This window comes from Leuciscus leuciscus, assembly GCF_965113295.1.
Source record: "Leuciscus leuciscus genome assembly, chromosome: 14".
In the NCBI taxonomy this organism is placed as follows: Eukaryota; Metazoa; Chordata; class Actinopteri; order Cypriniformes; family Leuciscidae; genus Leuciscus; species Leuciscus leuciscus.
The window spans coordinates 15,920,462-15,945,817 of NC_138738.1; the positions used below are offsets into that span (position 1 = coordinate 15,920,462).

A 25,356-nucleotide genomic window follows, 5' to 3' on the forward strand; every position below is an offset into this window, starting at 1 on the left:
TTATTTAAATATGTCATAGTTTCTTTGTGCTACATGATGTTTCAAAGACAAGGTGGCTCTGTATTATTTTTTTGTAAATCTCTAATTTACATAACTAGACCTTTGTTTTGTTTTGACTTCCTGTGAACTGACAATAACTTTCCAAAATATGTCAGTAGATAAGCAAGGTCATTAAAGGCTTCTGTGACTCGCGAAAAATCCCCTTGGAAATGTATTTAAAATACACTACAGTTTGAAAGGAAGTTTTATTTATTTATTTTTTAATGTGAAAGAAGTCTCTTATACTCACTAAGGCTGCATTTATTTAATAAAAAATTCAATGAACAGCAAAATTCAGTCACATGATCCTTCAGAAACCATTCTAATAATGCTGATTTGGTGCTCAAGAAACATTTATTATTATTTTATTATTATCAATGTTGAAAACAGTTGTGCTGCTTAATACATTTGTGGAATTTTTTTTCTCCATAATTCCTTGAATAGAAAGTTCAAAAGAACAACATTTGTTTGAAATATAATCTTAGATTTCACTGGATATCTGCTCTAGATATTTTAGCACTTTCAAGGATTTAATTTGTGATCTGCTTCTTAAAAAACTGTATTAGGTAAGTAAATCTTTTTTTCAAACCACACAGAAAAGACAAATACAAAATGCATGTTTTTATTAAGTCAATATTTTATCCATGCATATACTTGTATATACTCAAAAATATAATTGGAAATAAATAGTCATTACATTTCAGGGTATTAATTCACAGCACCTTCCACAAGATACTGTTGCACAGTATACATATATAGATTCATACTTTGTCCAGCTGGGTTACTGATTTGTCGTTAAACATATCTCTTCATCACAACTTCTGATGTCTTAATTTTAAGCAGGCACAATGTACAGAGAATACAACTATAGCCCAGTCCATTATAATGTGCTGCTTAAATCTGTATGCAGGGGAACTTTAAAACTCGCATCTGTAAATCTTTGTTAAATATACACTTTTTAAAATAAGTTGTAAAGTTAATATTGCAGAAGGTTAGAGTATATGGTAAACTTTGACAGTGAATAAATCATAATGGACTGATTATAAATCGGGACTGTTTGCTGTAATTATTTGTCATTGAAGTTATGATATATTGCACCCTTATATTTTCTTTGGGTGAGGAGAACAATAGGACAAAAACAAGATTTTTAACCATTCAGATAAATGATATATTACAACAAAAAAAATGAACAATGAAAGCAGGGCTTTTTTTTAGTGATTGGCTCTCTGTTGGGGATTAAAGAAACTATGATGGGAGACAAACTGGCAACACAAGTGTTTAACTGTAAAACTCTTTCAATGTTCCCTCTGGAAAGGCAAGGAATGGTTTGGTACTGGGCCTGACCCAAAACACCCTCATATAATATATATATATATATATAGGAAGACACATCAAGTTATACTAAGACAGGCCTTGGATACTTCTGGGGGGAAATATTACAGAAAAGTGCAATAAAAAATAAATATAGTGTGTATCTGATCACTTCTTTAATAACATTCATAGATTACTCTTCATCGCCTGACAAAAATATAGTCACATTACCTGAAAATAGAAGGCTAAAACATGTAACAATGTACCATGCCTGCTAAATAGCTACAGTAGCTGTGCTTCAGGACAAATGGGGACCTTCTGGGGAGTTTAGGGAAGCCCTCCCTCCATGGCATCTTTGATTGGCGTACGGAAGTACATTTCTCAATGGCCGTTTCTCAAACAGAGAATCTGCGAATTACCGGCAAGAGCTGTCTCTCTATTGTTGACTGTTGGCCTGGCCAGCGAGTCAGGTTGAGGCAGAAGAAACACAAGTCTGGCAGAGCCAGTTGGACATGAAGACAAGTCCACTGGACTCAGAGCGGAGCTGTAGGATCTGTAACTGTGGCTGGATCAGCGCGAGCTTTCAGAAGATCAACAATCTCAGAGTGGGATGCCTTCATGGCTACTGACAAAGCTGTGTGTCCGTCCTAGTAGAGGGATAGAGGGAAAGAAATGACATGTAAATGATTTTGAAAGGCATGTTTGTGGTTTTTGAGTATGACGGCATGACATGCAACCTGCCCACGTTAGTATCTGCCTATTTGTGTTTAGATCTTACCAAGTGATTAAAGAGTTTCAAATGGACACAGACTTTGATGTGAATATTTTGATAAAATTATAAAAGATAACTTGTTATGGCTCCATCAGACACTCCAAAGCCTCCAAAGCCTCAAAAAAAAAAAAAAAAAAAAAAGGCATGATTCTATTTAAAAAGGCAAACAATATTGGGATAAGTATGAAGCAGGAAGTATTAAGTATTTATTTTTTTGCTTAATAATTAAGTAAAGAAATTACAAAAATAATAATTAAAAAATAACTACTTAATAGTTATTATTATGTTATGCTAACTACTCTTATACAAATATATACAATACCATTCAAAAGATTGGGTTTGGTAAGATTACGTAAGATGGTAAGGTAATTGTGTTTTGAAAAAAGTGTCTTATGTCCACCAAGGCTGCATTTATTTAATCAAAACAAAAATGAATTAAATAAAAAAATACATACATACAGTAATATTGTGAAATAGTATTACAATTTAAAAGAACGGTTTTCTTTTCTTTTTTTTAGATGTAATTTATTCCTGTGATGGCAAAGCTGAATTTTCAGCATCATTACTCCAGTCTTCAGTCACATGATCCTTCAGAAATCATTTTAATATGCTGATTTGGTTCTCAAGAAACATTTCTTATAACTATTAATGTTGAAAACAGTTGTGCTGCTAAATATTTGTCTGTGATTTTTTTTTTCCAGGCTTCTTTGATGAATAGAAAGCTCAAAAGAATAGTATTTGTAATAGAAATCTGTGTAACGCTATAAATGTCTTAACTGTCAATGTAATGTGTCCTTGCTGAATAAAAGTATTTAGAAATCCGTTAAAAAAATCTTACTGACCCCAAACCTTTGGATAGAATGAGTGTATATTTTATAATTATTGCTTAATTATCTTACTGCATATATGTTATATTATTTTTTCCTACTAATAATATAAGATAATTTTTTTCCTGATTATAATAAATGTAAAATCTAGACCAATGAATAGTAATGAATTAACTTTACCAAATAAAACCTGAAGTAACTACTTTTTACCACTAAGTGGCAGTGTTGTATTTTCTTGAAATGAATCAACCCATGGCTTCACATAGCTCTATTATGACAGCACTGAGGATCAAAGTTTCCTGTTATCCCCACAGTGTTCTTCAAATTCAAATTTGTCAGAATTTATTTTAGGTCTTGCATTTTTAAGTGTTGCACACTTGTCAAAACAACTATTTTGCTAACATGCATATGGAAAAAAAGAAGCAGAGAAATGCAAATTAGTACATATCACATTTCTAGTTAGGAGTAAAAAAAAAAAAAAAAAAAAAACCTCTTTTCATGAATAGCTTTGAAATGTGGTGGCCTAAAATGTTGGTTTTTGTTTGTAGATGTCTTGATTTTAAATAGCAACTGAATTGGTGTAAGGTTTAATATATCAGTGTCTCTCTCACCTTATCTATGAGTGACATGTCACACTCTGGTCTCTCCAGCAGCATTTTGGCTATCTCAGTATGACCGTGCTCACAGGCACACATAAGAGCAGTGGAGCCATCCCGGTCCTGTATGTTCACATCAGCCCCGCAGTCCAGAAGAACCTGCACCATCATTGTCCGCCCATGACTAACTGCAAGCATCAGTGCTGTTTGCCCTGACTAGTTGGGAGTAATGAAAAACAGTCTTATTTATATAAAACTACCTTTATCATACCTTTTAATCAAAGAAATGATGTGCTAAATAACTCATTGCTGCACTCATAGAGAATTTGTACAAGTTAAACCATTGAGAATTGTCTGTCTGGTATAACAAGTGGCCTATATAAGTAACAAATCATGTGTGTGTTATTTCAGCACCGGATGTTGTGGCGTCTCGCTGTGTGTACCTGGCTGGCTTGTGCATTGATTTTGCCCATTCTCAGTAGCTGCTGAGCCACCTCCATGTCCTCAGGGCTTTCTGCCGCAGTAAGAGCTGCCAACATTATAGCAGTGTAGCCGGCCTTGTTCTGGTGATCCACCTCACACAATCCTGATGGACAGCAAATGAAAGAAAATGTTGGTATATTCAAAAGTTTGAAGTTAAAGAGAGAGTGAGAAATGGAACTTGATATTTAAACTGTTTTCATGCCAAAATATAAATGTATTGATACACAAATGATAAGAGTGGAAATTGCTGCTAGAAATGTAAATGTGACCCTGGATAACAAAACCAGTCATAAGTCGCACGGGTAATTTTGTGGCAATAGCCAACAATACATTGTATGGGTCGAAATGATCGATTTTTCTTTTATGCCAAAAATCATTAGGATATTAAGTAAAGATCATGTTCCATTAAGATATTTTGTAAATTTCCTACTGTAAATTTATAAAACATTTATTTTTGTGAGTGAATGCAGCACAATCGCGAACATAAATGGACAATTTTAAAGGCGATTTTCTCAATGTATCGATTTTTTTGCCCCTCAGATTCCAGATTTTCAAATAGTTGTATCTCGGCCAAATATTGTCCTATCCTAACAAACCATACATCAATGGAAAGCTTATTTATTCAGATGTATAAATCCCAATTGCAAAAAATTTACCCATGTGACTGGTTTTGTGGTCCAGGGTCACAAATCATAGTTAAAATCTCAGTTGCTTTGGTACATTTCTCGAATCATCCTTTGCAAACCAGAAAGTGCATTTCTCAAAACAATCTGTACAAACAGCACCACACAATGGATTACCTGCAAAAGCCTGTAACTTGCTCAAAATCTTTAGTTCATCTCTCAAAGTAAATATATACGTATATATGTATGAGCAGTGCCATCAGAATGGTTCATCTTGCCTCAGGTCTAAACATGCAAGTCTCTCACCTGTGTCTAGTAACAGCTTGACCACAGAGAAGTTGGAATGGGACACACTGTAGTGCAGTGCCATGTTGCCATTCCCATCAGCCAGGTTCACTATATAGCGCAGCAGAGTGGGAGTGTGGAAGCCCACCTCTCTCAGGTGGAGCGTGACTGTTTCAGCCTGTGACTCCTTCTGACTGGACACACGGAACCACTCCTGATATAACACCATCAGAACCTGCCTCTGAGATTCACAGTCAAAAGTCAGCTCACAAAAGTGTTATAAGTACAATTAAACGTACATCTATATTAAAATATGTTCATTTTTGTGTTAAATTGAAAAGACAGAAAAATAACTTTCCAGTGTACATTAAAGACAACGAATCAATGAATCAATATATATATATATATGTATATATATATATATATAAATTGCTTACCATGTCTTTATTTGGGGCAGCAACCTCAGCCATGCGATCCTTCAGGAAATGACAAGCAGCCATGAAGTTCTTATCAACTAACTCACTGCAACGACACAGATTGAGCTGTAATTTAAATCAAAGGGGCACATTAAACTCATGAACAAGATATAAAATTGTGTCTTTTCAGTTTAAGAAAATGTCTAACTGTTTACAGAGAGAAACAAATAGAAGCTAATATCAAAAATTTTAATAAAAAATTAAATTAAATCATGCATCAGTTTTTCAAGTTCAAACATTTATGTAAAATAATTTTCAAATACAGATTGGCTGCACACCTGAGCCTCAACAGAAATCTGTATTTGATACATATTATGAAATACAATGAATTTTGGTCATTTGAATCTTGGTAACATTAGTTGAGAGTGGCTCATTTTGGACTGGCCTCTCAAGCAAATGGTTACCAATATCTGAATGGCTTAAACATCTTCATAACAACTTGTGGCACATGCAGATTCTGGAAAAGTTCTGTCCCTTGAGGAGAATGAATTGTGTTTATATTTCTACAGATTTCAGTATATGTGTTTCAGACCCTTGTGTACTAGTGGTGGGCCTACCTACACTAACATTCAAAAGTTTGGGGTCGGTTAGATTTGAATATTTTTGAAAGAAGTCTCTTATATTCACCAAGGCTGCATTTAATTGGTCAAAAATAAAGTAAAAACAGTAATACTGTGTAATATTATTACATTTTAAAATAACAGTTTTATATTTTAATATATTTTACAATGTAATGTATTCCTTCAGCCTTCAGTGTCACATGATCCATCAAAAAAGCATTCTAAGATGCTGATTTGAAACGCATTATTATCAATGGTGGAAACAGTAGTGCTGCTAAATATTTTGGGGAAAACCGTGGACATTCAAAGAAAGTTCAAAAGAACAGCATTTATTTGAAATATTCTTTGGTAACATTATAAATGTATTTACTGACATGATTGATCAATTTAATGTATCCTTGCTGAATAAAAGTAATTTCTTTCGTTATTGCTAACCCCAAACTTTGGCACTTTCCTGTTTTTCATAAACCATATTAGAAATTATTGGTCGGAACTAGTTCACAAGAATATCCATTATGTATCTCAGGTGAATTTAATATGGTTTTATTTACTGTATATACAATTAGAACTAAAGCGTGATATAAATATATCTTTGTATCTGGTGTGTGAGGATGCATGCAGAAGAATTTCAACATCATCAGCCATTTATTTGTCTGCCTACTCACCCAAAAAATCTTAAATAATTTTGGGAATGTATATAATTATAGCATTTCTCTACTCCAAAATGTTATTCTAATGAAATAGTGTTTAGATAATCGTAAAAGAAGACCATACCATTTGCTTTCCCATTACGTTCATGTGGTTTATGATTCAGCCTTTTGTTGTGATGCAGTTCTTTAAGTGGACCGCAGTCATATTAAACCTGTCACTCAATGCTTGTACTTTCCTGCCAGATGAAGGGCAGAACAAAAGGCAGGATTGTGTCCTATTCATAACAGAGGCACCTGCCTTGGGAAACATGGTCACTGCACACTTTCATGTGTTAAGCCAGCTCATATTATGAGCTAATGAGCTTTTCACAACAGGTTGAAAAAGTAAAGGGGACTAGCACAGAATAAGTCATGTGGATCATCCTAAAATACTCTTTGAAGGTTGTGTTGATTGCATAATATATAACTCCCATAAAACTACCAACTGACGACTTATGCCATAGGGACTTAGAAAAAAATGTAAAAACCTATATTGCAGTTGTAACTCTTTTTACCACGGCCCTCCATCTCACCTGACAGGCTGCTCCTCCTGGGGACTCATGGCGGCCTGGCCTGCATCAGGCTCTTCAGAGCCCTCTGCCTGAACCCCATCACCTTGCTCCCCAGTAGCAGCAGCCTCCTCCTGGGCCGTTCCACTCTCCTCTCCCTGCTCCACCTCAGGCTCCGAGCTATCCACCTCCTCAACCTCGTCCTGATCCTCCTCCCCACTGGAGTCCTCACTGGAGGTGGTCTCATAGCTGGACACACAGATCATTTAAATCAAGGGGGTTCTTTTGATTGTAACCCATTTTGCATTTGCAAACTTTCTATTTTCAGGATTTGAAATCAGACAAGCCTGTGTTTAGTTACGACAAACACCACCTGACCATGTGTGCTTCACAATATATAATAATAATAATGTTTGCCGTTTTAATTTAGTTTAGTTTTTTTTGTGTGTTAAATAGTTTTTTTCTTTTATGTTCTTTTATTGTATTTTATTAAATAACCTATGAGCATAATGTTTTTAATAATAATAATACACTGTAAAAAGTGATCAGTTGACACTTAAAAAAAAGTGAGGAAGTATGAAGTAAATAAAGTTATGAAGTAAATAAAATTCATGCGTAATTGAAAAAAAAAAAGTTACGTGGAATCGTTAAGTTCACGTAACTTTTTTTTTTTTTACTACGCATGAAGTTTATTACTTAATAATTTTAAGGCAATGGGTTTCCTCACTTTTTTAAGTTAAGTCAACTGATCACTTTTTACAGAGTAATAATAATACTTTGCCATTTTGTTATACCATGTATTTTATTTTATTTTATTTTATGTGTAAGCACCATATATATATATTTAAATATTCTGGTTTATATTTTAAAAAAGCCTTTAAATCTATTTTTGATTTCGACACAGTCCTTACCGCTAATGGAAAACTAATGTAATCTGTCTGTTGTGAATGGACATGCACAATCCAAGTGTTTATACAAGTTGTTCAAATGAGAGAGACCTCTGTGGGGTCTGAGGGGTTCTTATGTGTTGAGCCTGTCTGAAGAATGCTGCTCCTTCATGGATGTTTTCAGATAGGCAAGAGGAATGGTATTTCCACAAGGACATGGGTGAATGGAGGCCTATAGCTGCAGGTCAGGTGACTCTACATTTATTAGGGTGTTGAGTATGAGGGCCTCTTTTGAGTACTTCAGATTAGAGACAAGAGGGCCATGCATCAGTTTATTATGCTGCTAACATCTTAGTAATTAAGATTTCCAAATGTGATTTATGCAATAGCTTTGTATACGGCTTATAAAAAAAGAGAATTGGCCAGAAAATGAATATGCTGGGCAGCCAAAGGCGAGGATTCAGCGACTTTGATACTGCTGTTTGCGCTTGGCTGACAGAGCTAAATAACAGAATGAAATTATGTCATGGTGGTTTGGGTCAAAACTGTGTGCAAATTCTAAAATCACCAGCTGTCATCGAACAACAGCAGTGCAAGGCCTCTCTCAGGATAATCACAGTCTATCAGACTAAGACACAAGCCAAATCTGCCAACAGTCCCACACAGTCAGTCTTTTCAAAGAATATTTCAAAACAGCAATATAAATTAAAGGTCACACATGTATGTCACTTGATATAATTCACGATATAGCAATTACAGCATGTTTTGACATACTGATAAGATAAGGTACTAACTTGTGTTTTGGTCATCATCAGTAATGCAAATTCATTCATTTTGAAACCTTCCTGCTCAAGGGTCTAAAGATGACTGTCCAAAATAAGCAGATCAAGTTACTCTTTTGCATTCCTTGAGCTCACTGCTCTCTAACTTAATTAATATAATATACTTATATTAAATATCAATTAATATATAAAACTATTTTAACACAATTAATAGTTTAAGTTAACTAGTGTTATATGGCCAGAAAACATCAACTGAAACATGAATTTACATTTTGACAAAAACAAAAAAAACACATAGCAAGGATGTGGCCACCTCATTTCAGACGTCCACCACACCCCACTCGTTTACTTACAGTTCTCCAACTTTCAAATACTCTCTCTGAGCTAAAGAAAGAGATCGGTTTAGCTGATATAGAATTATTCCTTTCTGATGAGGCATTCGAAAGGCCAGCTGTTTGCCCAAGTCTATCAGGATAATTATCTTACTGTTGACGGCTGGTCAAATACAGCTGAGACAGAACCAAGCTTAACACATTTTTCACCGCACACAGTGACAGGCAGACAGACAAAGACACAGCAAGAGAGAGAGAGATAGAGAGAGGACTTTGTTTTTCGTGTCATCTCACTAGGCCTCACTCATCATGCAACAGATCTCACAGAAAACAATACAGACACCTCATGGCCCATTTTTAACAGAGCACCTTGATGAAGGATGAAACAGATTAAGGGATGCAAAAGGACAGGCCAGACATCTGATGTCATGGATGTTGATGAAATAGACTCATCCTTCAACACTTCATATGAAAACACCAGCAACTGTGATTCTGGGGCAGTTGGTAAATGTAAGGCATAACCTTCATTTAGGTCCCCCTTAACTTTCTTAACTTCACTTTAAACAATATTTTGTAACTTCTACACAGATGGCAGGTGATTTTATGAAAAGCATTACCATAAACTGTATTGCTGCATGCAGATAAATATGCCCAAAAAGTCTGATATGCACATAAAAAAACCAACATACCCCCCATTTACGCCAACAAACTTCAGGTTCTTCTTCGCTCCCCCATTGCCCTGCTTGTCAGGACAGTCATTCTTCTTCATGATGGATTTGAGGCCTAATATGGGATAGATGGTCAGATATGTGAAAACGAAAGCCAAGTCTGCACCTGTTCTTCATCCCTAGCAATAAGTTAAATCTATGCAATATTCAGTCCAACATAAAAAAAAATAAAGCACATTATATGAGATAGTACTTTTGAATTCCTTTACCAGAAGTAATATGACCAACAAAATGCTGAACTGCACACTTGCTGTGCTCCACAGAGTGGGTAAGCCAGTTGTACTCATTCATAATGCATCACACCAAACTGTCAAAACAACTGTTACAGTCACAAAGGAACTGATATTTTAAACGAAATGCTCTAAACAGTGAAAACTATTCTTACCTGCCATAAAAATTCTCATCAGCCATGATTTTAAAGGAGATTATTCCACAGACATTTACAGAGATTTGTTCCCTAGTGTTTGTTTGATTGTTGCGAAGAACAGAGGTGAATAACAACTAAAGGAGCCAGTGGATGCAATTACAACAAAACACAACACATCAAAGAGATTGGAATGCTTCCAGGAACTAGGAAAAAGCTCAAAAAGTCCCATAAAGACTGTGTGCATTTCCAAGGACTCAACAAGATAAGTCTGAATCAAAAATAACCAGGAAATTCTTATTTCAGTAAACCAGTTAACTTTGAAATTACCATAATATTATATTATATTCAGTGGAATTGTACAAGAACATAATTAGCACAGAAAAGAATAATTAACTGTGGCTGCACAAATAACAATAGATGCCAGAATTTATGAGACTGCATAATAATGCAAGCACTGTAATATAGCCAGATGTTTTTAAACTGTCAACACAAAATCCTAAATTACCTTGGCATAGAGCTAGGACCTTCAATATGAAAGTGCATTGCAACTAGGTCTCTGCATTGCAACAGATGGCTTTCTGTGCCACACGCATTTACAATCAGGCAAAAATATATTAGAATGTCTTATTTCAAGTTGACTTTTACGTTTGTTTCAGCTCTGGCTCTCAAAACCTTCACTTCAAACTCAGTGAGGCCTGTTTCACAAATTACACATATGAAGCTTGTAAGCGGTGTGTATGACGGCGTGATGTCATTAGTATTTGTAGTTAATTTATATGTAAAGTGTATTTATAGCATGTACATTTTGGACATGTTGCATTTGGACAATATTCATGTATTGACAGCATCTAAAAATCGTAAACATTTTTATTTTGGAACTATACAAATATTTATAAATCCTTTGAGGTTTGTAGAATAACAAATGCATGAGGTTCATTGAATACTGAAATGTAAAAAAAAATTCCCCTCAATGTTGATAGCTCAATATGCAAGACGCAAGCTTTGTGAAACAGGCTAATACAAGTAATCGACACCAATACCAAAAGCCTGTTGCACCTGACTCAAAGAGCCGGTCGCATCAGTCATTACTGTACATTTAATGAGCTTGCTAATAAGGCGCATGACTATACTGAATAAGAACCTACCTGATTGTCGTGTAGCCCCTCCTTTCTGAACAGGTGAGTAAAAGGCAGATAGGGCACTGAGGGACCCTCTCAGGTGGCTTTGAATAGAGCTTATTTTGGAAGAATGAGGTTTCTGGGAGCTCTCTCCTTTTGCGTCCTGGCCCCCACTTCCCAAACTGGCCCACTGCTCGTTAAGAAGCCCCTGTATACGATTAACAACCTGACCAATTGCAGCAGGAGAAGATGTGGCTTCAGCTGCCCTTTGAGACTGAAGGTTAGGATCCTGTCCTTGTATTTCTCTTGGTTCCTGCTGTGTTTGCAAACCTGAACTTCTTTCTCCTCTTGCTTCGTCTGTTACTGAGCTTTCAACCCCCTTATTCTCAGCAGATTCTATTTCTTGGACTGTAAGCTTAGGGATTTCATTTTCACTGGCCATAGACTCAACCATGGCACTTTCTACCATGACATATTCCTCAGTGTCACTCTCTGCAACAACATTTTCACTGACTTTGGTATCTATAATCTGGCTTGACACACTATCTTTGATATCACCCTCTTGTTCTTTGTCTTTTACAGAGTCGGTCTTCTCTAGCACTTCAGAGACTTCCTGACTAATGTTATCTTCTAGATTATCCTGGACCTCAGTCTCCATTGCCCGGTCACACATGACAATCTCTACCCCTACAATTTTCTCTGCTGTAGTGACTTGTGCTAAGACTTCAATGTCTCGAGCTTCTACTATATTTGTCTGAGTGCTTGAGCATTTAGAATCTGTTTCTTTGGGACCCTCAGGTGGTTGAGGTTCTGTCGAGACTCCTCTCTCCATGACACTTTTGCTGTCTGTACTGACTGATGCATCACATGTGACAACAGGTACAGAAAGCGGCTCTGTCTCGATAGGACCTTGAAGTTTCCGCTCTTTCACTTGGTCAGTCAGTTCCTGTATTCTCTCATCTTTTTGTCTATTCTTGTATATCTGTTCCCCAAGTAAGGAATTTGTCTTTTCCAATTCACAACTGGCCTTGCTTAGACTCTCTTCCAAAGTTTTCAGTTTTGCTTCCAGCTCCAGGTTAGTGAGAAGTTTCTGTTCGGCAGGTTGAGCTATTGTATTTTCCTCAATTATAATTACACTTGGTCCCTCAAAAGTTGTAGTATCTTCTTGAGCGGGTGTACATTCAGATGTAGCACCTGATTCCTCTGATTCCAGCGTTGACTTTTTATCTTCTAACAAAGTCTCCTGCTTTTCTACTTGCTCTGAAAGACTCTTCGATGCTTCTTCTTGAAGTGTAAACTCCTGCAAAAGTCCCTCTGCTTCATCTGGATCAGTCGGAGTTTCTGCTTTGTCTATGAGTATCACCGGGACAGACATTGGAGCTGGCACTTGTTCCTTCTCTGACTCTGTATCAGTTACTGGTTCATTTTTTTCAGACTCCTGTTCTACAATAACCTGCACAACAATATTTTGTTCCTCTGACTGTTGTTCTGTGGTTTTGTCAGACTGTGTTGCTTGAACCATTTCATGATCAGCTGCAGAAACTGTGGAAAGGGAACAAGGATCTTTCTTCTCACTGATAACTGGAGGAACAGCACTTTCTTGCGAATCAGTATGAGGAACCTCAGTCTCATTCAACTGCAAAGAGCTCTTTTGTTCAAACTGGTGTTGCTGAATTCTTTGAAGCAGTTGTTCCCTCTCTGTTCTAAGAGAGCATATTTGAGCCTTCAACTCAGGGATGGTCCTGACTTGCTCTTCTAACTCACGCACCCTTTTCAGCGCAGCTGTAATCTGTTGATGCAAGCTGGCCCTGTCCTGGGGAACACTACCTCTCCTGTCGCCTCCATCCGCCGGTCGAAAAAGCCTCTCAGCTGAGCCATTCTGCGACTGGGCACTCTGCTCATCAGTTGAGTCTGAACCTTTCCTGCGTGGGACATTAACAGGCATGCTTGAGGCTCTTAACAGGTGAGGCCTAACAGTTAGGCCCATGGACTGTTCATTCTGAGAAGAGGTCTGTAATTGAGACTCTTCTGCAGCCTTCGGTGAGGGTGGGTAACCACTCCCAGGACTCTTTGACTGGCTGGCCAGGGAGCTTCCACTCTTGCTACTGCTACCACTAGTGGCATCACTGGCTCTGAACTCAAAAAGCTTCTGGACTTCAGTAACACGTGACTTAGGCTTGGACCCTAAAGTGGAAGTATTGGCCCACGTATCTTTGGCTAGAGGCCGAGCGCCATGTCCAGGAAGGCTGAAGTTGCGTGGCAGTGTGCTGCACTTTGGGCCCCTGTTCTTGCGTTGAATGTGTACCCTCTTGATTGTGTTTCCTTTCTCTATGTCATCAACATACTTCAAGAAGTCCAGATCCAGGTGAAACCCATAGGGGGTCTCTACAGAATATGGCAGCTGTTTCCGCTGTACTCCACTCTCAGAGGCTTTGGAAGGAAAACCATTTGCTGAAATATAAGATACATTGTTACACATTTTGCATTCTCTTATTGTAATTCCAGTTCAAGCAGCCATTGTATTATTAAGCATATTGGGCATAATTAATCAAGGTGTTATCAATGTGCAAGGATTTAGAAGATATGAAAAGCAAAAAATACTTTATGTATAATGCATTATAAAGGTATTCATAATGTATATAATGCCTTATATCTTTTTATAACTAATTGTAACCAAAGTTAAAATGCATTATAATATTTGCAGATTCTTTGTTACATCTGAAATTGGTTTTGTCATGTTTTTTTTAACGCATTATACCTTCTAAAGGTGTATTTAATTAATAGATAAGTATTAGAATGTATTATAACTGTGGATACGTGTATGTATGAGACAATACATTATAAGGTGCATTACAAGGCATATTTAATGCATTAAAATACTTTTACAATGCATTATATAAAAAAAAGTTTAACTATTAAATATTGCATGGAGATGCAAGTGGAAGGAATATATTTACACATTTGAAACTGGAAATGACAAACAGTCTGGATGGTGTTCTTACCATTTTTCTTGTCCATTATTTCAGTTTTTTCAATATCATGGGTGTAAACACTGGAATCCTGTAGACAGATTAAATAAAGATGTACAGATCAATTTTTTTTAATTTTTTTAATGAATTGTCTAACAGAACAGTGACAACAATAATTACATTATGCATATAATGTAGGGCATTACAACAATAATTACATTATGTATATACTGATTTGCCAATTCCTGTACTAATTACAATCCATACTTCCTGTGCAACATGATTTTACATTAGTTGTTTTGTACCATTTTAAAACCCTGCACCTCTATTCAAACCACAGTGACATTGTAGTTCATTCTGTTTAATTTACTCCAGATGGCTCACAGTTTATGTGGGGTTGATTTAGGCAATGGAAAACAATTTTGCCATTTTAGATTTAAGATTCTTCAGGGGCTTACGTAAGGCCACTGATCAAAATACATCATGTTAATACAAACTAAATACACCCTCAGGCTTCAGGTCTGGAGATCTACTTCCCGAATGTTCTCACTGTCCTATCTTGAAGTCACCCTAACCTACATAAATGTTGCAAAAAAAACAAAAAAAAACAACAAAACAAAACAAAAACAAAGACAAAAACATTGCAGACAAAAAAACAATCTCACTAAACAGCTAAACTGATGTTTTTGTTTTAGCATGAGAACACTTACTTTTCAGCGGTCACTAAAGACACCCTCACATTTTTGTTATTCTAAAGCAGCACCATAATGTAGGTTGATATCTGAGCTTTACAACAATCATATAATCTATGTTCATGATTACTGTGCCTTTTCTAAATGAATACAGTGTATTTAGCACTGAAATGCTGTTGGATGCCACTTCACTCAACTTATTTATTGGAGCCCTTGAGATATATATAGTCAAATGATACATTTCATTTCATTTCATTTTTCATTTACTTTATTTATAAAGCACAATTAAAACAACGTGATGTTGACCAATGTGCTGTACAGTCACACAATAAAATTTCATAATAAAATGTTTCTTTTTTCAGACAGAACAATGACTAACAAACATCTGAAAAGAGCCTCTTACTAGTTAACCTACTGAACCAAACGCTAATTCTAGCAAATACAGTTTCAGATTTCGTTTAAAATAACCTAAGGAAGGAGCCAGTCTGAGATGTAGAGGCAGGTTATTCCAGCGCTTTGGAGCTGCCACAGAAAATGCCCGATCACCACTCAATTTTAATCTCGTCCTTGGAATGTCTAAGATCATCTGATTTGCTGATCTGAGAGACCTAAGAGGTTTATGTATATGAAGAAGATGCGCAAGGTATGATGGAGCCAAATTATGCAAGGCTTTGTACACAAATATCAGTAATTTATAATCAATTCTGAACTCCACCGGCAACCATTTAAGTGAGGCTAAAATCGGTGTTACATGCTGCTTTTTACGAGTCCCTGTTAAAAGTCTAGCAGACGCATTTATAACCAATTGAAGACGGTTCAGAAGTGCTTGGCTGACACCAACAGTTGAAATGTGGACCTTCTGCTGATGAAGATGATCCTTCTCAAACCTTTTGCTTTAATGGAACTATGGTCAAAACCCTCAAGGCATGTTTGCAGATCTTAACTATGTACTGAAAAGATTGGAAAAGATGGGAAAAGATTACTGAAAGATGTGTCATCTGGCTCTGATTTCAATGTTGCAATCTGAGCCAGAGGCTTGGAATTTGGACAGTTTGGAAAAGGATATTCTTCAAAGGTGCAATTTGACTATGTTTCATGAAATCTGGATCATGAGTTGGCTGCTGGATGTCCAGATTCTGGACAGACTGGTATAGAAAAAAAGAGTTAGATCCTGACATGCTCAGTATTAAAAAAAATATAATCTTGGGGCTAAAGGCACAACAACATTTTCACTATTCATCATCATGACCACAGCCTTCTGATGAAGTTGTTTGTACCTGTTTGAAATATTTATTTCACCAAGTGCAAGCAAGGATAGAAATATGCTTTGGCTGCTTTTTAGAAATGGGGTCTGAGCCATGGTTTGGTTGAGAAAACAAGCTCTATCCATTCTGAAGCAGAGTGGTATAATAGCGTGCCAACACAGCATTTGGTGATCAGACCATCAATCAACTAGCTTCCTTGATTTCCTTTCACAGCAAATTTACTTTAGAAAATAATGTTTTCAAATTGATTCTTAAAGCACTGGGGATGTAATCAGAAGGTTACTGGTTTGGTCACCACAAAGACCATGAGCAATCACTGTTGTGGCCTTGAGCAAGGCATTTAACCCTGGTTTGATCTAGGGGGACTTTTCCCTTTAGTCAGTGCACTGTAAAGTTTGTTAGGATAAGAGTGGCATAAAATAAGATACAATAAAATATAAATATTAAATGAAAACATAAATGACAATTCAAAAACTGTCAGCTACTTTAAATAAATGTATTAGTTGAAGTTGTAGTTATACTAAAATTAATAAAACTAACTGAAAAAATAAAATAAAGCTATAAAGAGACATTTAAAATATATTGCTACATCAAACTAAAACGAAAATGAAAACAAAAATAAAACTTTTTTTCATTTTTATTTGTTTGTTGTGTAACGGAAGCAAGCGTGTAAACCACACTGCCCTGGCCTCATGAGGTGCACTAGGGACTGTGGTCTTTAACGTCCTTGTTAGCGCGTTCGCATCCCATGCCAGAGACGCCGGTTCAAATCCCGCTCAAAGCAGGTCAAGTAGGACCGGTTACATTTGGTGCCGTCGTGACCTGGATGGGAGTGATGTTTAAGGGGGTGAGTGTAACAGAGACCAGCTAGCAAGAGTAGTGTGTGAAAACCTCACTGCCCTGGCCCCATGAGGTGTGCTAGAGACTGCGTTCTTTAGCGTCCTTGTTAACGCATCCGCATGCCGTAGACGCTGGTTCGAATCCCGCTCAGAGCAGGTTGAGTAAGACCGATTATATAGGTTTGTTCATGGGTTTTGAGGATGAGAGCATGTTCTATGACATGTTGGCACTTGCCTAATTTGACAGACGAATTTGCATCAAAATACAGAGTTTGATTGGACAGCTATTAAGAAACTCATTGTCAGAGGTCATAATGCTAAAGTGCTAAAACTTTGCTGCTGTAATGGTAGTTAAGGAAATATTGAGCATCTTAATTAGACTACTCAAGTGTACAAACAGCTTGCATTTATCCCCAGGTTTCAAGGCAAAAACCCCATAATAGTGTGAGTCTGAGCTTGACTGACAGCTGAATCCCCAAAATCCGACACACACAGCATGGAAAATGTACAGCTTCTTAAGTCCTCCTGGAGAAGAAAGGAACAAGGCAGGGACGGCAGGGATAAGGTGCATCCACAACCTAAGAAATGTTTAATGCGATTCAAATACACTGTCTGTCGTTGAGTCTTAATTAGCCAGAGCTGGAATGCAGCTTGTAATTTCTGAGTAAAGTGAGGCCTAGCCGCTTGTCAATTATCCACATGGAACCAAAGAACACAACTCTGCCTATTTAATTAGATACAAAAAAAAAGAGAGAGAGAGAGAGAGAGAGAGAGAGAGAGAGAGAGAGAGAGAGAGAGAGAGAGAGAGAGAGAGAGAGAGAGAGAGAGTGAATAAGTGAGGAAGCAAGTGGGAGAGAGAGAAAAAAGAGATGGCAAATCATGGCCACTGGAGAGAAATTACTTTAATAAGAAGACATTCATGCAATCTTTTTTTGGCCTCATTTGCAGGAATCTGTTTCAACTTATCAGTGGGGATATTAGGCTATTTGAGTACAGTACATCTTAAGACTTCAGGTTTCCAGTTTGTCTCAAAATCGCCTTTCCTATGAAAGATAGTTTATTGTAAACCTAATGTTTAGAATCATCTGTTTACAGATGGCCATGCACTGGTGAGCTATAATGGAAAGTCACTGTTTATTTAGCCATTCACAGCTGATTTAATTCAATGTAACTAATCAAATTGCAGTAAAGGAGCGGAAGTGAGGAAAGGAGATCAATCTCATTTGCTGTCTGTGTAACCATGTAGGGGCAAAATGCAGACACACACACACACAAACACACAATCCACCTGCAACCTTACAAGCTCAGCATCTACTGCTGATTAGGAGTGCTGAAGCCTTGAAAAGAAATCGAACCAAACGGAGCCAAAGAAAGCAGAAACTGCCTGAACAGCCAACAAAACAACATCTGTGGGCATTCTCAGGCATGCCAGCTGGACACAAACGGAAAGATTGTTAATATTCCACATGCCTATAACCCTGTGATTTCAGGTCTGAGGATGAACACACAGACATCCGCTGGGGCAGGGGCGAAATCGCATTCCGGGGGTGGGGGGTAATCCCGCCCGTTTACATTTATTTAAGAGATAATCAACTGTGTTTACATTAACACCTCACCAGGACAGGCATTTCGACCAAGACGTTCATTTGATCGTTTTAGGCTTGTGAGCGTTTGAAAGCCAATTCTAATTGTTAATTTGTGTTCAAAACATATTTTTTCTTCTGCATGTCATGTGCATGGCTCCGAAGCATAGCACTCAGGTACCAAATTAACTCTTACTTTAATATAATTGTATTTTCTACAACAGTTAGTTCCGTTACTCGAATCTGATTCTACACAAACTGTCAGGTTAAATTTGCAGTGTCTTACTTCGAAGGCTGCGCCCTCCAGAGGTCTCTTTTGATGGCCACATACGTCATTGATGCTGCCTCATTTCAGAAAAGTAACCATTGCATTTCAAATTAAAAAATAAATTATAATAATTTACGCCTCAAGAGGAATAACAGTCAATTTTCTAATGGTCACTGAGACATCCTCTGAGAACCTTTGAAATGAGACACAGCTATTGCCAGTAGGTGGCGTCAAGTGACTCGCTGAGGCCGAATATGCCTACTTCCTTTAGTATTTGAAAAAGTGGAGAGTAGTATGTCCAAATTCACAGTATTTGAATAACATAGGCGAAGAGTACCCTGATTAACTACTACTTTCGCTGAGATCCTCATTGCGCATTTGATGGACAATTTACTATCCCATGAAGCCACAGGAGAGGAGTTATGAATTGCAGAATGCAGTGAAGTGACTGAACTGACAACATGGCAAATAATTTGTCACAAAGTAAGTTTCAAACCAAATCTAGTACCTGCTAGCTAGACAGTATGCAATTTAAGATGTCTTTATGAGTGAGTCATTGAATCATTCACACAAAATGATTCATTCAAAACATCGATTTAATCAGCAACAAAACACCACTGCGGTGTGTTTGCTTTGAGATGTCCAGCGGATGATTCTGCTTTGACTTCATTTGAAACTATTTTCTGTAGTACAGCACAAACACACAAAAAACAAGCAATTCTTTGTCTAAAATGTAAACTATTCAATTATTTACTTCTTGTTTATAGAACTGTTAGCAAACGCAGTATCACACACAATCATTTTCCTCACTTTTATGTCTATGCCAGAAATGTGCTCTGATTTCCTCTCTAACGGACACGATCATCTCCCACTCTTTTCTTTTCCCAGTAGCTCAACACTGTTCCAAGCTTTACTGCTCCCATCTAATGACAATAAACAGATAGCAAGTGGGCTGTCTGACAGGAAACAAAAGCTCGCTGCACTTCCCCTCCTTGATGGTTCTATCTACAGAAATGGCTCTGCAAAGCTTCAAACATCTGGAGGAGGTAGAGAACACACAGCATCTGTCCCACTGAGATGAGAAGAGGCCTGGAGAGAACAGCGCTGGAATAAAGGTCGGACCACCAGTGAGAAAATGTGTATGCATTACTGTTCTATTCAGTGTAAACTTACGAATGATGAGTGACATAGACACTCTTTTACACATGGTAACAAGACTCTTATATTTTAATAATGGCTGTCAAACAATAATAATAATAATAATAAAAAGTCATTTGAATGAGTTACCGTATATGATGTGCTAATTAATTGATCAAATTTATGCCAACTGTATGAAAATGGTAGGAAAACAGGTCAGGAGGTATGATCAAAAACTTAAAATGTTAAATGTTTTATTTTATAGAATTTTTATTTCAATATATGATTTTAGATTTACATTTTATTTATGCATTTAGCAGACACTTTTATATTGATTTTGACATTGCATTTAATGAATACATTTTATCAGGTTCATGTATTCTCTGAAAATCGAACCCATGACCATGACATTGACAGTGACATGCTCTATATTATATTATATTATATTATACATTTTACGAATTAGCTTGTTAACCTGACAGTTCTAATTTGAACAATAAATGCATATTCACAAATACGCACACATTTAATTTAATTACTTCCTACTGTGTGAAAAGATAGAAATAGGGGCCTTGGTTTATCCCTCAACCATAATCGTGTTTGGTTGGGTAACTAAGTGAGAGCAAATAACAGAAAGAGAATGTGCGAGAGATAGAGCTTTCATTAAGGATGTGAAGCAAATGACTATCAATTATTCAGTAGTACCCTGTTTGTAACGCCACAAGCAGACGAGTCCGAGGTTCTCATTAGTACTCTGGATTACAGAGCGAGAAAGCAATATATAAGGATGAGAGGAAGACATAAAAAAGTCTAACCATTCAGAAATGCAAAGGTGTTTTCTTGAGGTGCACACAGAGAACACGGAAGTGAAGGGGGAAGGGATGGATGGATACAGGGAGATGACAGAGAGAGGGGTTGGTGGCGACAGAGAGGAGGGAGGTTATTGAGCTCTAGCAAGTGACAGCCAGGTGCTAGCTCTGTCTGTGTGGATCATTCACATCCCACGGGATCCACAACAGCAGACACATATGTACAGCCAGATTCCAACAGAGATAAGACCGATGCCCCACATTGATAATCATTTACAAATGCCAAACATGTTCTAGCTGTGAGAGTCAAACACATGGTGAGAGCCAGTCTAATCCACAATGTATACATATATAAAACACCTAGTGGCTCTCTTGTTTTTGCAATCGCACTCAACAAACACGCACATATGCACACACACACATAAAAAATGCACAATACTCTCATTAGATGCTGCCTTCCTTCCGTCTTCCAGGGGGCTCCAGAAAAACAGCAATATTTAAATGTATCAGGAAGCGCTCCTCACTATGTACCCAAAGAATTACATTAAGCAAGGTTTTATACACACGTTCACACACACACACACACACACACACACACACACACACACACACACACACACACACACACACACACACACACAAATAATGGAGAGGAGATGAGCTGGCTATATGCCAGAGAGGAAAAAAAAGAGCCCGGCAGTTATTCCTGCACTGCAGTAATATCAGCAATAGAGTCTTTAAAAAACCCAGCGACACATCCAAGCACACACATGTATGTACAGACGCATGCACGCACATGAAAAGACAATGACAGGCTGAGATTCTCACCTGTACTAACGTGCTACATGCATCCCAGAGCTTGTAAGTGTGTGCGCATCATCGTGTGAGATGGAAAATGATAGAGAGACAGAAAGAGAAAGAGAAGAAGACAGATAGGGAGAGGGAGAAACAGAGACAGCTCCAGAGTGACAGAGAGAGGTGGGGGAGGAAAGGAATTCCTCTCACCTAGCATGTGCCGTGAATGCTGCTCCCCTCCTGTCTACCAAAAACATGCAACATCCCTCCCTTCCTTTCTTTGAACTTCAACCTGATAACGCAGGTTAACGCAAGAAGAAAAAAAGAGGGGAGATGGATTTGATATTTGATTGCTAAGGAAACATGTAAAGGAAGTATATATGTATGTATTTGCAACAATTTGGGTTTGGTAAGATTGCATTATGCTTTTGAAAAAAGTATCTTATGCGCACCAAGGCTGCACTTATGAAATTTAATTATTTGATGGCAAAGTCTTCAGTGTCACATGATCCTTCAGAAATCATTCTAATTTGCTGATTTAGTGCAAAAAGTAACATTTCTTATTATTACCAATGGTGAAAACAGTTGTGCTGCTTAATATATTTGATAATTTTTTCAGGATGTATTGATGAATAGAAAGTTCAAAAGCACTGATTTGAAATATAAATCTTCTGTAACATTGTGAATATCTTTACTTTCACTTTCGATTAATTTCATGCATCCTTGCTGAATAAAAGTAATAATTTCTTTTTTTATTATCCTACTGATCCCAAAAAAAAAAAAAAATGTTATCCAGTAAAATATCTAAAACATTCTTCAAACAAAATAAATCTGATGAAGCAGAAATAAGATAATAATAATTGTTTTCAGAGAATATGGCTTGACTTAAGTTTAGTGTTTATGCATGAAATATGTAAACAATTTTACTATGACAAAATATATGCTTAAACTATATTAAAAATAATCTTAATTCAAGATATACTCTCTGCATGATAAGAAATATGAAATTAAATGTATATTGTTGAGGATGTTTAGATATTTTACTGGAAAACAAGACAAAAATACTGAAGAAACTGAGTTTTACAGTGCATAGATACTGGACAGGCAATTTATTCTGCTATATGGCGAGATATTGGTCCTGGAGGAAAAGAAAAATACATTACACAAGAAAGAAAAGGCATCAAAGATGAGTAAGAAAAGTGAGAAAACAGTCCTCACTCTTTTGAAGGTTCAGTCCACTGCTGAAGTAACTCCCTCTGCCCTCCTTTTGACACAGACCATCTGAGAATTGAACTGACGACGGCCGGTGCCTCAGATGAAATGACCCATGAAGGGAGCTCTCTTCCTTTCTCACCCTCTTTCTCTTGTGTATTTTTTCTCCTTACATTCCCTCTCCCCTTCAATAACTCTCTCTCCCTCAATAACTTAATACTCTGTTCTTAAAAAGTTGTTGTATTGCTGAAGTTAACTTTCCTCCCTCCCTGTAACCCCAGGAATATGTCAAAATGTTGTGGCATGCGTCCCACCAATGGGTGGAGGTTAACCATTAACAATGCACCAGATCTCCACCACAACTTATCTTCTCACAACACTTGCGCCTCAGCCCGGAGTGCAGCTGCTCATTTGTTGAGGTGCAAGCCACATTAACATTCAGGGCTTTACTTAAATAGTTAACTGAAACATGAAAATGCTAACATTATTTTCATTGCTCCAAAAATGACTTTCCATTTATGGAACACAAAAGATGATTTTTTTTTAAGAATAACCTGGTCACTCTTTTTGATGTAATTTTATTTAATAAAGCCAAAATAACAAAAATGCATCATAAAAACACATAAAAGTGGTCTCTATGACTCATGTATTATATTCTGATACTTTTGAAACAATGTTTTGTGAGGAGCAGACTGAAATTAAAGTTGTTATTCACTACCCTGGAAATCCAGAGTTTTCCCGAGAGCACAAATTTAATTTGTTAAGCGAGTTTACTCTGGCGTCGAGTAATGATGCTCATTAAATATGCCCTTGTATCCAAGGTGCACCAATCACATCGGGTATGATATGTCACATCTGATATAGGCGGGTCAGAGGCAAGCTAAACAGATGACAACAGCGCTGTGACGTCGAAGTCATTAGTAAACATTGCAAGATGGCTATGGATGAAAACCAGTTGTTTGAAACGGCTTTGGCCGCTACAATGAATGAGTTAGACTTGGCTTTTTATCTAAAAGAGAAACAGAAGACGGCGCTCGAATCCTTCCTTTGCAGGAAGGACGTTTTTGCTGTTTTGCCTACCATATATGGCAAGAGTATAATCTACCAGTAAGCTCCGCTGGTAGCTATGCGTATGGGGCTTCTTGTTGTGATTGGTCGTAGTGTTATCCAATTGCGTGCAGTGAGATTTTCAAATGCATGCTTGGTGCCGCCCCTCGAGCTGGCCGATTTTTATTAGTCGATGCCAGACCCTTAATCTTTCAGATTTGGGTCTGGATTTCCAGGCTAGTTATTCACTGAAAGTTATAACATTCACCCTAGTTCTCTTTGGCACATTCATAAGAGTTCAAGAAAGAAACAGCAATGTCCAGTTCTTGAACTAAATATTCTAGCGGATGTTTTGCCACACAAAAACAGTGGTTGATCCATTTACAAACAGGACTGATTCAGTTCTCAACTTGCAAACACAATAATTCAGTTGCTACAGTTAATATCAGTCCACAGAAAGGGATGATTTTAAGCAAATAAAAGGATAATTCTTCCAAAACAGACAATTTTGTCATCCTTACCTCACTCTATAATGTCATTCCAACCAACAAGACTTTCGTACATCTTTGGAAAACAAATAAACTTGAATGATAGTTTTCTTGGTTTGGAATGACATGACGGTGAGCGATGTGATTTTTATCATCCTTAGTTTGGTATGTATATGTGACAAAAGAAACAGAAAAAAAAAGAGAAAAGATTAGACTGACAGGAGATGCAAAATTATTAATATGTCCACTCACATCTTTATATTTTTCATTGCATGATCAAGTCACTAGAAACATGGCTCTGAATACCATGATGTACCTTTATAAATGTCTAAAAAAAACATGGTATTTATTTGTATGTGCCTGAGATGATCCCACAGATAAGCCAGCTTGTATTCTTGTCACAGATTCTGCTATGGAGTGCTCCTTTTGCCTTTTTCATTTGGAGCAAACAAATTGAAGTGGCCCCTTAAGGAGGAAGCTATTCAACTCTGCAATGTGCTTGAGAGGTCTGTCTAATCAGAGAATTGAGATGGCCCTGCCATGACTATATTTCACTTGTGTCCAGAGTGAGTCATCGTCCAGTGTCAGAGCCCAGATTAAAAGCAGACTTGAGAAGAGAGGTGGAGGTGTTTAGTGCTCAGCATATCTAGTGTACACTGGCAGTGAAATGCACCCTGTAGCCATAAAGTGCTCTTCCTACTTCAGTCGGCAGTGGCCTTGCAGACACTAATAAAAGCGAAAATTCAAACACGCATACAAAACACTCACTCATGTATTCTCACTCTCTCTGATGCACACCGACAATCATTCACACTTCTAAAAACACAGGCATGCTGTAAATGTGATGCATGGATAAATCATTTATATT

The 25,356-nt window shown here is 37.2% G+C and overlaps 1 protein-coding gene across 2 annotated transcripts in view; it reads right to left on the bottom strand.

Moving 5' to 3' along the window:
• Positions 1-645: 645 nt before the first annotated feature.
• Positions 646-25,356, bottom strand: part of kank4 (KN motif and ankyrin repeat domains 4) — a 51,282-nt gene continuing 26,571 nt past the window's right edge. Inside the window, exons 1-10 of one of the 2 annotated variants that reach the window (XM_082135999.1) lie at positions 22,960-23,302; positions 14,387-14,444; positions 11,412-13,835; positions 9,861-9,954; positions 7,195-7,419; positions 5,374-5,458; positions 4,958-5,177; positions 3,989-4,131; positions 3,561-3,761; positions 646-1,997 (exon numbers count right to left, since the gene is read on the bottom strand). In XM_082135999.1, coding sequence (XP_081992125.1) covers positions 1,884-1,997; positions 3,561-3,761; positions 3,989-4,131; positions 4,958-5,177; positions 5,374-5,458; positions 7,195-7,419; positions 9,861-9,954; positions 11,412-13,835; positions 14,387-14,402 — 3,522 coding nt within the window. In that variant the 5' untranslated portion in view covers positions 14,403-14,444; positions 22,960-23,302 and the 3' untranslated portion in view covers positions 646-1,883. Of the gene's footprint in view, positions 1,998-3,560; positions 3,762-3,988; positions 4,132-4,957; positions 5,178-5,373; positions 5,459-7,194; positions 7,420-9,860; positions 9,955-11,411; positions 13,836-14,386; positions 14,445-22,959; positions 23,303-25,356 lie in introns of those variants that run through there. The other variant, XM_082135998.1, reaches the window with a different exon arrangement.